Here is a 14,989-nt window from a genome sequence, read left to right as displayed (position 1 = left end):
CCTTTCCAGAACTACTGTAAAGCTCTATGCAGAAATTCAAGAGATTTCTAAGCTTATAATACACTTCCAACAAATTGACTGTGGTAACAGACCATCTCCAACTGCATAAAAACTCCCTGCAACGGAAATTGAAGCTTTTATTCTCCTGAACAGAACAATGCTTACCTGAGGTTGAAGTAGAAACTGTTGTTGTAGTTGTGCTAGCTGTAGTAGCAGCTGCTGGTAGTGGGGTGAAAAGAAATCTCTGAATTGTACCATTTGGCATAGCTGCTTGCATAAGCTGTTGTCCAGGACCAGGTATTACAGTCACACCCTGAGGGATTAATTGTAATTGACCAGTAGTTTGACCTTGTCCCTGAATTACCACAGTTAATCCTTGACTGCCACCCTAAAAAAAAAAAAGGTTAATATTGATGTATTAGTGCTATGTTTCTTAGATAGACTTTGCTGAAAGTCAGAAGAATTAGGGTTTTGGATTTCAGAATTCAATACTTTTACCACATACCAGATTCCTAAAATTGAAAACTAGCATTATGAAATATTAAAATACTCTTTCGACAATTCTATCATCAACAGATTACTGGGCTGTAGTTACGCATATTTTCATCCAAATATTGACAAGAACTCTACCCAGAAAGCAGCTACAATGGAACATCTTTGTTCCTAGAATTTACAAGCAATACAGAGCATGGACAATTTTAGATGCACTATTCATTACTTTCTCAAGAATCCCAACAGTTTGTGTAAGAGTTCTCTGCACTGAAAACATTTCCTAACCGTGTAACAGATCCTACCCAACTGTGAGCCTTCATGACTGATTGTTCAGTCTGTAATGTATTGTGAATTTCTGTGGCTTAAGTTAATACTTATGCAGCTCATGACATCACTCTCAACTCTGTGATCGAGCAGGTAGGGTATTGTCCCAACACCTAGATGCAGAACTCTGCATTTTGTGAAGCCATAGAACAGAATAAGGTGCCTGCAAAAATCCTTCTGAGCCTTTTGGTGTGGAAATGAACTGGTTCTTGTTCCACTTACAAAAAAAAAAAATCTTATCTGGCAACAAGCAGCCTGTACATTACAATCATTTATATATATTATTTATAATTTGAAGAATAGGTATTGTGGTAACTCACAGAAGTCTACTTTTATCCTGTGCTTGACTCTAAATTTAAATTTTGCCAACAGACCTTCATGACCTGAGCAGAAGCTGTGAGAACTTTTTCCTCCTCCAGTTCCAGATACTGTAATTTTTCCTCTGAGACTCTGGATAACATGAATGAAAACTAAATCTTTGCACAAAATCAAAAGACAAGGAACGAACATAATGTTCTGAGGGTCTACAAAATAGGCCATACAAAATAATTATGTCCCTTACTGCTATTAATGCAAAGACTTTTTTTCATACTGCTAAACTTTCCTGATGCTATTTTCATTAGTGGGCAATACAACAGGAAGAGATATTTAAAACTTTACATGTACTATTTAAGCTTCTTTCAGTCTGTAATTACACTATCAGTCACCCTAAATGAAGGCTGAAACATAAAACTTATGACCAGATACATTACACTGCTGAAATCCAAACTCTTGCTAAGATATATCATAAGTATTAGTACATTTTCCTGCCCAGAGGCTGTAAAATCTTTTACCTGTCCTTGTGTTAGTTGTGTGAGTTGGGCCATAGTAAGCTTCACTTGTCCCTGCTGAGGGCGAGGGGGCTGTGATGGGGTTTGTGGCTGTATTTGCTGAGGTGGTGTTCCAGGACTTGTGACTGTCTTCTGTCCAGCACTGGAAGAAGCTGTGCTGGTACTAGTAACTGCTGTTGAGACAGGCTGACCCCTGATTATTTGAGTCACCACTTGCTGTGTCTGACCTGTAAGAGAGTAATTTGTGCTGAGAAACATGTTTCCAACATTTTAACCATTAGCACAGCAAACCTCTGAATCACAACTTGCAATAGTGTATAATCAGACAAGTGAAGCAAACACGGCCGTTTGCACATAAATTTTTCTTGCAAACCATTTGTCTGTGTGGTTCACTGAAAAACATCTGCAAAATGTTTTGTATTTTAATTCAATCCACATACTTACGGAGTACTTCAAACACTTAGCTTTTTTTTTTTTTTAAGTGCAAGCTTTCTCAATGCACAATTATTCTAAACCTTTTTGTTTGTTTTCAAAAGAATGGACTTACAAAAATAAGTACTAGATTTCCCAGTGTCAATGATGAACAACACTGACAAAGCCTGCAACCAGCACATTCAAAAGCCAGAAGAGGCACCTGTTAGAAATCAAGCATCAAAATGAGGTATTTTTGCATTGGGACATATGATACAGAAAATATTTATGAAGAAACAAACCATGGATTTCACACTGGAAATTTAAATATTAAAGTGAACCTACTGGCTGGAAGAATACCTTGTTGCACCACTAGAGGTGTTCGGATGATGGTCTTTCCAAGCGTTGACTGCTGAAGTGGTGTCCGTATCACTGTCATACCAGGGCGGAGCGGTGTCCCTTGCACTACCTACATACGCCAAAATGGAGAGCACGTGTAAACTTGTGAAGTGAGCTGCTGGAATATGCCCTGAAGTTTATTTGGTTTTGTGGTGTTGGTTTTTTAATACAGTAAGAAATGACAACATGCAAGTAGAGCCAATATTTTTTCATCTATGTCCACACCACTAAGGCTTACCAAGCTCTAAACTATTATTTTTTTCCAATTGGAGAGAACTGCTATACCTCCTTGGAACAAAGGATTCATAATCACTACTGCTGAGATGAGCCAAAAACATTGAAAAGTGACTAGACAGAACTTTTAATATCTGCCAATAACTGAAAAGACATATGTTTTTTTTTTTTTTCATTAAATGATCAGAAAAACATCTTACTTGTGAAGTGCTTGTTGTTCCTAACGTCCCTGTGGTATTTGGCCTAATGGTTACAGTTGCTGTCCTTGGCTGGAATGAAGTAAATGTTTGACTTGCACCTGTAGTTGATGGAATGATACCCAATACCTTTTGCTGAACTTGAACAACACCTAATTAAAGAAAAATTGAGAATTCATTAATGACATAAGTGCCAGCAAAAGAAGTAAATGCAACTCCAGGGTGATTTAGAAATCAGTCTCCAGGTTTCTAGAACACCTTTGAGTCTTTCAACATTTCTTGGGAGAAGCTTTATCATATTGTAAAAAGAAGAGCAGCATTATATGTTGTCAATAGTTCAACTACATTTAAGTTAAGAAACAAGTATTTTAGAAAAGATTAAGGAAAGAGTGAATCTTCACAAAGATCAGTTTGATAGTAACTGCAAGTAAGTCCTTGCATTGACACGGTGCCACAAATAAGCATTATACAACCATTAAAAGCTATAGTCTGATTAATTTAAAATGTAGGAGACCAGTTTAAACACCTTTCACCTACAAACTTGTGGTGCTGAAGAAAATGGGTAATGCTTTTCCTGTCACCTAAGAAATTTCAATACAAAACTAGCAGCCTTCATGATTTCCTCAGACGCTAAGCGTAACGGAGACAGAGAATTGAGCTTTTCTGTTCAATATACATTCACAAATCTCAAAGTATTAAGTTCTTTTCTTGAAACAAGAAGAAAAACCACTAATCTTAGTTTGGAGCCAAACTCCTGCTCATCAGTGAAGAGCAGATGCAGGCATTAATAACAAGGAACAGCAGCTTTTTTTTTTGTGAAGAAAGTTGTTTTCTTGATGTGTAATTTAGATAATGAAAAAAAGCATGCTTCATTCCACACTTAAAAATAAAGCTTCTAATTTTGCCCTGTGAAATATAGACTAATTTATAGGCAAAAAAACTTGCATTTTTTTCCCCTACAGACACAAATATGCAATACAGGGGGAACAAGCTCTAGAAACTTGTATATATAAAAATATTTCTTCCCCCTTCAAGTCACAGTTTACTTCACTGGGAAAATAGCGTCAATGGAGAATTAATCAGCAAGCTGGAATACATTTTTAATTCAGTTCCCTTTCCCCTACCTCCTTGAGTTGATGGCACATTGACGGCAACAATCTTGCTGTTTGCAGGGAGTGGCAGCTTAGTTATCACTTTCCCTGCCATCGTTACTGGACTGCCTGAGATCTGGAAGGTCTGCCCTGTGCTGGCAATGGTTGTGGCTGAAGTGGCAGCTGTGCTAGTGGCTATTGAGGTACACAGAACAGTCAGTTTTAGAGCAGAGTAATTAGTCAATGAAATGACTATTTTCAAGTATGAAACAGCAAACTACAGGATTATTTTTTACAACAATTTTTGAATGCGTCATACTTCCTTTGGTAAAGATTCTTTTTTGGAAACAGCATGTTACAGCATAAAATGCTTTCATTATCAATGATTACTAGTACAGTAACTGTCAGTAATAAATGAGACAGGTCAGAAATAAGACTCCATAGCAAGTCTGAACAAAGAAAAAATAGGTATTATCTCAGAAGTGTCCTGCTGACTTAGCAAGAGTGTTAAGAGCAAAGATAACAAGAAATGTAATAATGCTATATATTCTGGAGAAGATGTAGGCATTGCGCTGGAGTTCATCTTATTTACATGTTCTTTCCATGATAAATGGCTACTTACCTGTTGAAGATTGGCCTTGTTTAACCCAAGTAGCAAAAGTCTGATGGAAATTCTTGTTCTGTTGGAATGTTACGGTAGCTGGAGAACCCACTTTTGTAGTAAGTACTACTTTGGTTCCAGTGGGGACTGGGCCCGCTAAAGGCCCTACCACAACTTTCTGTGGCGTTGAGACAGTAGTTGCAGTGCTGCTGGCTGTAGTGACTGCGGGGGCCACACCTGCTGTAGGTATCTGCTTCTGCTGTTCCAGCCGTTTCTACAGGATTTAGGAAAAAAATTAAACAAAGGGATAATTAGCATTTTCAGATTTTGTAAAAAATAAAATAAAATAAAAATTGCTGTCTTCCCAGTATTGAAAAATAAAGGATTCTGGTTGGATTTTCGTTCAAGTTGTAAAGGATTGAAGAGTAGGCTGCTTGCATACCCTATAGCACAAGACTCCTTCACCTACAGAACTACAACTCTGCTGATACTACAGACCCAGAAATTTTCCTTTCTAGCATCTTTAAAATCCTCAGCTTATGTTAATTTCACTGCACATTACTTTAAAGAAAGCTCATTAATTAGTCTCAGATTAATTTGAAAGGTTAAAAAACTTTGAAAGATATCCATCTATATTTAGCTTTGACCATGTGCATACAGCTTGCATCTATGTCAGTAAGCAGTACACCATCAGTAACCGAGTTACTAGTTACTATCCTTCCTAAGTTTAGAGCTGCCTGCACTGAGATCCTGCCAGTTACAGGAAAAAAGAAAAAAAAAAAGACTGTATCATTCTGCTTTATCGTTAAGAATGCAATTTTAAAAAATATTTTTTTAACTGTAAATCCAGTTTGCAGCTTGTTTAAAAAAATTAGGTTCAAAATCTCTTACCTTACCCAGCAACCTTCTGTGCTCTAACTGTCAAGAAGGTACATTTAATTTACAGATTCGCTTTGTGAAGGGATAGTATCAGTAAGCTCTTTTAAAATTCCAATGAATCTAACATTCTTCCCTATGCTACTGGAATTATCTTTGTATCTATTAATTTAAATTTTAGTGTTTGGTTAGCATTATATTGCAGTAATGCCCACGAATCAGAAACACTCATTCACTAGTAATGTATTTTCTTCAGGGAAGATGAAACAAAAAAGAAGTTGGAAAAAGCACAATTCTTAATAATGTATGTGAAATACCAACATGGCATTGGGTTTCCCCATGTTAATTGCATGCATTTATGTATACATACAAACTTCCATCTATACATACATACATATCTATATATTAAAAAACCATCATCAATGGGCTTCATTCAGTCAACTTAAGATTGGATAAAATCAAAAGATTCAATGTGACTGAAGCATGAAGAACCAACATAATTGTATTCCCAAGTCAGCTTTCCATTACATCACAGAACACTGTTGACCTTACCTGGAGACGGGTGCTTCTCAGCCTTCTTTTAAAATAGAAACAAACTAAACTGTTTTAAAGTGTTATAAATTGGGGGGGGGGGGGGGGGGGGGAAGGAAAAAAAGAAAAGAAATCCAAACCAAATCTTTGCCTTAACCCCGTTTCAAAATAACGAACATACACGCATTGCTTGATGGCTTAGTTTGCACAGGAAAGGTGGAAACTATTTGAAATAAGGGCGTAAGATAGGGATAAACTTTGTTTCCCTTATTTTACTGCATGTGGACTACCAGTGCATAGTTGCTGACAGGTGGGACTACCAATAGCTCCCCCACCTGCTGGGCAGCCAATCGTTGGTGTTTTAGTTGAGCCTCCAATTGGGCCTTGAATTCCTCTGCCTTCTTCTGTTCACTAACCTTAGCCTGTTGTTCAACTGCCTGTGCCTTTTCCTTCTCCACCCTGCCAAAGACACAACCAAAAGTAAGTTATACCACCACATAAAATCCAACCATCAAACTGGATTTCATTTTATCCAGTTTTATTGGTCTTATAAGAACAAATGGCAAGACTGAAGATCACTGAAAAACTGGTCATGGCTTCAGAAGTATTTTGAAATAAACTATTGAACTTCCATGCAACATCCCTTCAGGAAACTATTCATCAAAACTGGAAGTTATAATTACACCTGAGACTGCAAAAACCCTATGTAATACCACTAATTTAAAACAGTTCTTTCCAAGAGACTCAAAAATGTTGTTCCAACTCTAAACATGCAATACTGAAAATATGCATTTTATGACTTGAGCATTCTCAGGCTGAACCTACCTTCACTTTACACATTCATTTTCTTTGTATTATAGAAGTATTTAAACACCTACTGTTTAAAGTCATGACAAAAGTAGCCTAAAGCCTTTCCATGCATTAGAAATAGCCTTTTAGCATACAACAGTGATGAGTTCATAAGCATGGAAAAATTAACATAATATTAGTTCTAACAAATCTGTAAGATCTGCATAAATTAGTTTTGGTACCAGCAAATGGTTAGCTTTACAACTTTAAGCTTGACTACCATTATCAAAAGACACAGTAGAAAAGCAAGACATACCCACATTTACCAATTGTAGCTACCAAGTTTGTGTTCTTTAGTGGGAACATTTATTTAACAAATTAAAACTGCTTTCTTTAAAAGCTCATTTGAGGTTGTTTACCTTTCAGCAAAAGCCCTGATCTCCCATAGTTCCAATTCCTCCTCTGCTACCCAACTTTCAATTATAACAGGGCCCGTTTGCTTGGGTGTTTCTGGCCTTTTTGGCCTTAGTGCACTTGATCGCAGTCCCTTCCTCTGGGGTGTTGGAGTTTCTTTAGAGAACAGTCAAAACACACACATTAAGATCAGTCATAAAACAAAATTATAAACCAAGACTTAGTGTCTCTTTCAGTCTCATTTATAAACAGGAAGGCGCTTCAGATAAATCACGTCAGTTTAAATGCATCATTTGATTCAAATACGTGAATGAATAGTTCACGTCAAGCTGTATTTGCTCCCTTGTTGGTCTGAATTAACAAAAAGATCCAGTTACCTTAATTTCTGTAGGAGCTTATGGGAAGGGGAAAAAAAAGTATAAACAAACATACCTTTCGGAGCCTCTGGTACACCAATGGGACAAATAATTTTTCTTATACAGTACTCTGACCGAATTCCATATGGACCGACATCTCTTCGCTTTATTATTTCTGTTGTTGTAATTTCAGTTTCAGATGTTTCTACAACAAATTAGTCCCAATACGTTAATAACAGAAAACAAATAAAAGCTAAATCTCTAATCAACCCAATATAGTCCAGGTAAAGAAACAGCAACTAGTACAAACTGTTGATTAAAAAAAATAAATAATCAAATGCAACAGCTAACATCAAGCCTTTCTAGAAATGCTTGGAATGTGTAATTCTGAAAATTAACAGCAAGAGCTTTTGCATTAAGAAACCCAGACATTTAAAGAAATAATACCTGTACGTGTAGTTCCTCCCCCAGGTGGAGCTTTTGCTGCCATATCATCCCATTTGAGACACGCCCACAATAATCGCAACATAAGACTCACTCCAGCCAATGATTTTACTGTTTGAAGTCGGTACCTAACAATAGAGTATTAATTGTATTTTAAAAATCAAAATGTATTTAAAATACCTAACCAAACCAATGGGACAAAGGTTTTCCATTCTACCTTTATTGAACAATATAGAAAATAACTGAATAATAAACAGCAAAATTTGCATGTTTGGGCACAAACATGTATATCGCTTGTAAAATTCAATTAATTTCATCACATCCTAAACTTAGCCTTGAAAATATAAAGTATGTACCTCCAAGTGATCCCAAAAGTTGGCCTTGGGGATGGATATGGCCAGATATCCAAGGCAGGCTTTGCATTGTAATTGAAATAGGGAACTTCTCTGATTCCTCCTTTTCTGGCCAGCTTTTTTAAATCATCATTGGGTAAAACAAATATGCTTTTTTTACTGCTTTTGGTAACAAATTTTCTGTAGGATGGTAAGGCAGTTCCAGAACGAGTTTTTTTGGGTCTTGCAAATTTCATTAACTTCACTTTGTCTTTTGTAGAATATTCTTTGCTGACAGTCATGGAAGTCACCAATGTGCCTTCTGGGGTGGTAAGGGAATCAGTTACTGTTGTTGTCACCACTGTTTTACTATGCTCTTGTACAGAAATGACATCGACATTACTGTCTGTAGTTGGAGCGGTGAGCTTAGTTACAGTAGTGGTGGTAGTTACAGTGGATATGGCACAATTTTCTGTAGATGATACCACTGTTGTTTTCTCATCACTAGAAGCTACAGTCTCTGCAACTTTGAACACAGTTTTGGATTCTGTAGACACAGTTGATGTTGTGGTAGTCACTTCAGTAATAACAGTTTTTATTTTACTTTCTCCATTAATATCTTCCATTTTATATGTCTGTACGCCATTCTGATCAGCAAAGTCACTACTCAAGCTAGATTCCTCACATGAGGTTACAGGCGATGGAGCAACTTTCTTCTCCTCAATTACTTCAGTTTCCATAGATTCTGTTTCACTATTCAGGTTATTTTCTTTACAGACACTGTGCGTTGGTGTGCAAGCAGTGCGAACAAAGGCAGGCCTCTCGGGAGAAAGCTGTTTTTCTTCAGTTTTCTGCACATATTTGGGAACTTCATCTGGAGTCTGAAGACTCTCTCCAGATTCAAAAGCAGGTGAACTGTGCAGATGTGACTTAGGGTCCCCATTATTTTTGTCCTTTGTGTCCTCTATCACGATGTCACCATTCATGAATGGTTTTACTGAAGATTCCTTAAAAGTCAATGGTTTTATTTCGTGTTCCGGAATGGATTTATTAATATTATTAACTTTTGGTTCAATATCACCCCCTGCCTTAGCTTCACAGGTATCTTTAACTAAGCAGTCATCGTTTGATAATACTTTAATGTCATTGTCTTTTCCGTTCATTTGAAATGCTGATTTTTCCAAGTCTGCCTCAGTTTCTTTATTACTCTTTTTGTCAGTAACACTGTTTAGATTTGTCTGATCAAGATACTTGTTTATGGTACTTGTCTCCACTTTCAGTTCCTGACCTTTCTTTTGACCATTAGCCTCAGTTAGTTTAGAGCTCAGTAAATCCTCATCAACTTCTACCTCATCCATGTGTTCCAGAGTTTGACTTTCAAAGTTTCTTTCAGAAATTAGCTCTGGTTTAAATGGTTCTAGATCTTTACTAACTGATTTTTGGTGCATTAAAATCTTGTTTTCAGATTTACTTTCAGTCTTTCCTGGGGCAATTTCTTCCTCCATTTCACTTTCTCGAGAGGATGTTGGTTCAATATGGCTTTTTATCATGCAATTGTTTTCTGGATCTTTGCTCTGCTGTTCAGAATTCCTTTCTGAATCTGTTTTTTCAAGGGTGGCCAGAGCATCTTTTCTACAGCTGCTTTCAGTTACCACTGGCTCTAAGTTTTCACGTTCACGCTGAGATACTCTGGTAATAGGTAGTTTTTGTTTCAAAGGTTTTTCGCTTGTTTCTGAAACATCCCATTTGATTCTACCTTCAGCATTTGTTTGTTTCAAGGCATCCACAAAGGAACTCTCAGACTCTCCAAGAACCTCATGTCCTTGACACTTATCAGCAGTCATAGGTTCAGGGTTGTTTTCTTTACTCTCATTCTGAATGGAGCTTTCACCTTCAGAGGACTGAGGTGAGCCTTCATCCAGTAGCTGGCCTTCTCTTTTTGATAGCCTGGTTGTCAAAGGCAAAGAGGGTTCATCTAGCTCACCAGTTTTGGTACAAGAGATGCAGTCCTGTTCCACATCTTCATTTTGGGTCTTATCTGAAATATATGTTTGATCTTGAGAAGACACGTCAAATTGGCTTCCTTCTTTTGTTTTTCTCATTTGCAGCTGATCGATGTTTTTCTGGGGGCTTACAGATCGAATGCCTACTGTTTTAGCACTAGCCTCCAGCTTCATCCTTTCTAGACGTTGTTTTTCTTCCAGTGTAAACTGTTTTATTCGCCTCTCAAGTAGTCCATCTAATTTTGATGATTTTACTTTCCTTTTGTAGCAAGTCCTTAAATGAAATCCCTCGCTGACATTGATTATATCCAGCTTACAATGACTATCCTCATCTTTTATGGGGGATTCAATTTTCACATCATCTACATCCATCGGTTCTTCCTTGATGACTTTATCATTTTCACCATCGATTTCTTTTTCCACTGTGAAGAAATAACTCTGAATCAGTAAGCTCTCCTAACAATGAATACCAAACCATATTTTTACATGAAGCACTAAGAAACAAATAGACCTTTTAGCATATTAATAGATTTCAAGAAAAAGGGAACAAAAACTTCAGACACTCCTACAAGGGATCATAAGCAATCATTTAACTGAGACACTTTAAATGTCTTAACAAAACCTGTTACACAGTTATTCGAGTTATTTCTGAGGTCCTATGCTTTTACACATGCAATTGTTGTCATGGATAGCTAGTTTTACAATAACTTAAAGTTATCACCTTTGTCTTTTGCATGATCTAAACTTTCAGAAATTGTATCAACTTCTACTTTTTCCTCACGAGACTTTTCTTCTTTCACTTGTACTTTCTCCACGGTTGCTGAAACATCTTTGTCTTTTGCTTGAAGGTCATGAGAATCCTTTGTTTTGTCTTTCTCTATTTTCACCTTAATTGGACCTTTTCGTTTATCCAAGTTGCATTTTTCATCTTCATTCTTTGCTATTAATAAATTAAATGGTTTCAATTATTCAAATTTTTTTTATATTCTGCTACATTTTAACATCTGTTAGTTTACCTCTCAAATTATTCACACGTCATTACTGAAATTCAGAAATAGAATTAAGTATACAGTGGTAACATCAATATTCAATTAAAAAAAAAATCTAAAAGCCAGAGATAAAAATATTTCATTTACATTATTTTTTCAGGAGTCTATGTTCAGCTTTTCTTAAAAAACAAAACCACTCCCACCTCCCCATTTTTCAGGAAACTAAATACCACCTTCTGAAAACCCAGCCTATTAAGAGCATATTAATTCAGACTCTGAAAACTTACAAATAATTTTTAATAATTTTTGATTTCCACAGTTAAGCCAGAATGGACATCAGTATTCAAATGACTTTGTGCTTAACACTGTAGTGGCTATTACTTGCAATACAGAAAGCAAAATAAATCTGATTTAACAATCATGTAGACAACACTAAAAGCAGCAGCATCTATTTTGTGTTTGATCCAGGTAAAAGCAACAGGGAAAGCATTACATCAGTATGCGAGGAAGGAAATAATTTTGATACGTAATAGAGGGTGGGCTGCCATTTTCTAAATTTTAAAAGGAAACTCCAGATTACATTAAATTTATTATAAATAAGACTCATGCAGTTCAGGATGCATTCTAAAAGTCAACTGTGCAAAATTTTTCTTTTTTAATATAAATCCTTGGAACAAATAAGCAAGAAGGTGTGTTTTGAAATTTTTAGAGAAATAAATTGCTTTCCCCTTATAAAACTCTTGTTTTAAATATACACCAAAATTTTAGATGTTACTTTTTGCTCATGATTATCTACATAATTTTTATCTAACTTTAAATTGTTTCAGTTACGAAGTTGTGTGTAATATTTGTACAGCTTTGTATAGCCTTATTTAAATTAAAGTTAGATAGAAAATGCCTATGACAACTGAACTTTTTATATTGACAAAGATTAGCAGAAAGCCACAAAAGCTTCTCTGGAACACTATTTTTAACAAGTCTACATAAGAAATATCACATGCAAATAATTAACTGAATAAGCAATAAAAAGCAGTGTGTTAGTAATTAAAAAAATGTAAGTAATGCAGACACTTACTTGGTAGCAACTTTCTGTAATTTGCATTAGTATTTCCAGGCAGTTTGGGCATAAACCTGTGGACATGTGTTTTACTAATCCAGCTCCAGCCACCATATCCCGTCACTCTGTATTCTTCTCCTTTTTGCTTCCAAACCTGTTAAATATTTTTAAAATAGTAATTTTAATGGTGCTGTTTGCTGCACTATTAATGTACACATCCATTGAAAAACCTAAGATCATTCGTTTTTTAAAAAACGAACCAAAAATGTTAATTTACAGACTTTTTCAAGTGAGTTGAAGTATATTTGTGACATAATGTACTATCTAAAATTAAAGATATACATGATGATAAATTGATTCTATCATAGTAACATCTAAAAACCACTTTAATTTCAAGTAAGTGAGAATCTATTTACATGAAAGCTGAAAGATTATACCAGTTTTTGAATCAACCTGTATGTTTGTTACAACAAATAAATTTAGAGCTAAGAACCACTCCAACAGAAGTATTTAACATCTACTGTAGGAGCATATAAAGAGGTTTCCATAGTAGTTTCCATCATATAATAAAACCTTCCAAAGTAAAGGTAGCTAGGCTGCTATTTTGGGGAGGGGACTGGGGACGGGAGGGGAGCACTGCACAGGGAGAGACATACAGACAAGATTCCACTAACCATCTTGAACCCTTCCGTTAGGAAAGGCCGCATTTTGCAGACAAACATCTGCCAACTCAGGCAGTGTCACTAAGAGCGTAATACATGTCAAATTTAGTTCAGACTGAGATTATGGGCTTGAATAGGTGGGCATGGTTGTACTGCAGTGGCAGGTAGTAAAACAATGACATTAAAATTTTAATTTTAAAATGAAAATATAAAAAGAGTAAGAAACTAACAATTCATGTTTTCTTTTTGTTCTTCACACAGAAGAAAACCTTACCTGATGTTTGACAGGAAATGTGTATTTCACCCATGTAGCTTGCTGCATTGTTTCTTCTTCTTCTTGTTTTCTCTCTTTTTTTTTCACTTTCTCCTTTTCTTCTCTTTCTATTGCTGTCATTCTGCGTAATCTAATGCATATAGATTTAAGTACATTTACATACAGGATCTTGTAAGCAAATGTAAGTCATCAAACAACAGCATATACTACCCCTTCGAATAATTTAAAATATCTGAAGTTTAGAGGAAAGCCCACTATCAGGTTATATGTATTACTTGCAAGAGGAACACTGCTTTTTTTCGCTATTCCAGTAAGGCAAACACAGCTGCCTGAAACTGTGTCTAACATCAGACACATTTTGCTTCTGCTTCTATGACACAATGAGACAGACAGACTCCACGGAACTGAGTGTATTGAAATTTGCTCTTCTAGTCTCCCAAAGTTTTATCACTTTGAGACTGTGGCTCAGATAAAGAAAACACACTTGCTTTGCAGGAGCAATGACACTATAGAATCGTGTCATGTATTTTCAGTGTTTCTGGTTGAGAAAAACACTTCAAGTGCTGACTGACTGACTAAATTTAAACATAACTCTTACAGGCTTCGAGGAACTAGTAATTGTAAAACAAAGTAAAGTTCTCATATTCAGAAAGATTTTGATGTTTATTTATTTTACCTAGTGTGCCCCAACGATTCCCGCCAGATTGGCAGCATGACAACTGGTTTAATTGCACATTCCAATATAGCCAGCGCTAGTGCAAATTCTCTAGGTTTGCTGCACATCTGAACAGCCTTAATCCAGTTAGACCTAAATTGGAAAAGAAAAAAAAATCTGAAACATACACATGCACTAATACAGCATGCTATGTTAATAAGATTTAATAGTAGGATAATACCTCCTATATTTTAATACTTTACTCAAATGTGCAATCCTTTTAGCCATCCACCACAAAACACAAACATGTTATCTTATGTTTTAATATACTGAAACACGGTGCTTGGAAATCACTGATTTGAAAAAACAAAACATACCTTGTTAATACTGTTAGCAAAAATACAAGTAAAACAAGAGAATATATACATTTTCATTTATTAATTTACCTGTGGGATGCCCAGTTAGGATGAAGGAACGATGCCGGGATATTGTTTTCTAGCTGAATAATAGTTAGTCTCAAAGTGGATATGGTAAGAACTTTGGACCCATGCACAGACCCATTCCATTTGAACTCTCCAGCAGGAGTCAGACAGAATTTATGCGAGAGATGTCGTCTCTTGTCATGGTCCTCCCTGTGCTGGTGCTTGTTCAATGCGAATGAATTAGTGGCATACTGATTATGATAAACACGATACTTCCCCTCTTGCCCTAATTTGAAATAATTGTTGATATTTCCTTTCATCACAACTTCCTTCTTTGTGTTCATTCGGGAGACTTCACCCTGAGAGTTGACCACCAGAACCTTGTGAAAGAGAAAGAATGATTTTGAAGATTCACTTAAGTTTCAAATATTTCTATTTAATTATTTAAGATTTAGGCTTCAACTCTACATATTTCTATATACAAAATAATAAAAATACCTTGCATCAGTTTGTAGAAGCAAATAACTGCTTATCGGATATACTAAATATATGTACTTCATCACTGATTGTATATAGATGCAGGATATTCCCAAAGACCAACTTTAA

General features: G+C 35.9%; 1 protein-coding gene across 19 annotated transcripts in view; it reads right to left on the bottom strand.

Annotated features, from left to right (window-relative positions):
- Positions 1-14,989, bottom strand: part of BPTF (bromodomain PHD finger transcription factor) — a 57,637-nt gene that overhangs the window by 15,445 nt on the left and 27,203 nt on the right. For 10 of the 19 annotated variants that reach the window (XM_075770771.1, XM_075770772.1, XM_075770775.1 and 7 more), the window contains 16 exons: positions 14,408-14,763; positions 13,983-14,114; positions 13,307-13,436; positions 12,389-12,524; positions 11,046-11,264; positions 8,346-10,746; positions 7,993-8,117; positions 7,622-7,750; positions 7,195-7,345; positions 6,322-6,445; positions 4,601-4,853; positions 4,012-4,173; positions 2,891-3,039; positions 2,403-2,526; positions 1,650-1,873; positions 166-388 (listed from right to left, as the gene is read on the bottom strand). In XM_075770771.1, the coding sequence (XP_075626886.1) occupies positions 166-388; positions 1,650-1,873; positions 2,403-2,526; positions 2,891-3,039; positions 4,012-4,173; positions 4,601-4,853; positions 6,322-6,445; positions 7,195-7,345; positions 7,622-7,750; positions 7,993-8,117; positions 8,346-10,746; positions 11,046-11,264; positions 12,389-12,524; positions 13,307-13,436; positions 13,983-14,114; positions 14,408-14,763 (5,038 nt within the window). The remainder of the gene's footprint in view (positions 1-165; positions 389-1,649; positions 1,874-2,402; positions 2,527-2,890; positions 3,040-4,011; positions 4,174-4,600; positions 4,854-6,321; positions 6,446-7,194; positions 7,346-7,621; positions 7,751-7,992; positions 8,118-8,345; positions 10,747-11,045; positions 11,265-12,388; positions 12,525-13,306; positions 13,437-13,982; positions 14,115-14,407; positions 14,764-14,989) is intronic. The other 9 variants (XM_075770778.1, XM_075770773.1, XM_075770779.1 and 6 more) reach the window with 5 other exon arrangements.

Source organism: Balearica regulorum, chromosome 18 (genome assembly GCF_011004875.1).
Source record: "Balearica regulorum gibbericeps isolate bBalReg1 chromosome 18, bBalReg1.pri, whole genome shotgun sequence".
NCBI classification, from domain to species: Eukaryota; Metazoa; Chordata; class Aves; order Gruiformes; family Gruidae; genus Balearica; species Balearica regulorum.
The sequence above is the reverse complement of the archived record's forward strand: the minus strand, read 5'-3'. Positions and strand labels throughout refer to the sequence as shown.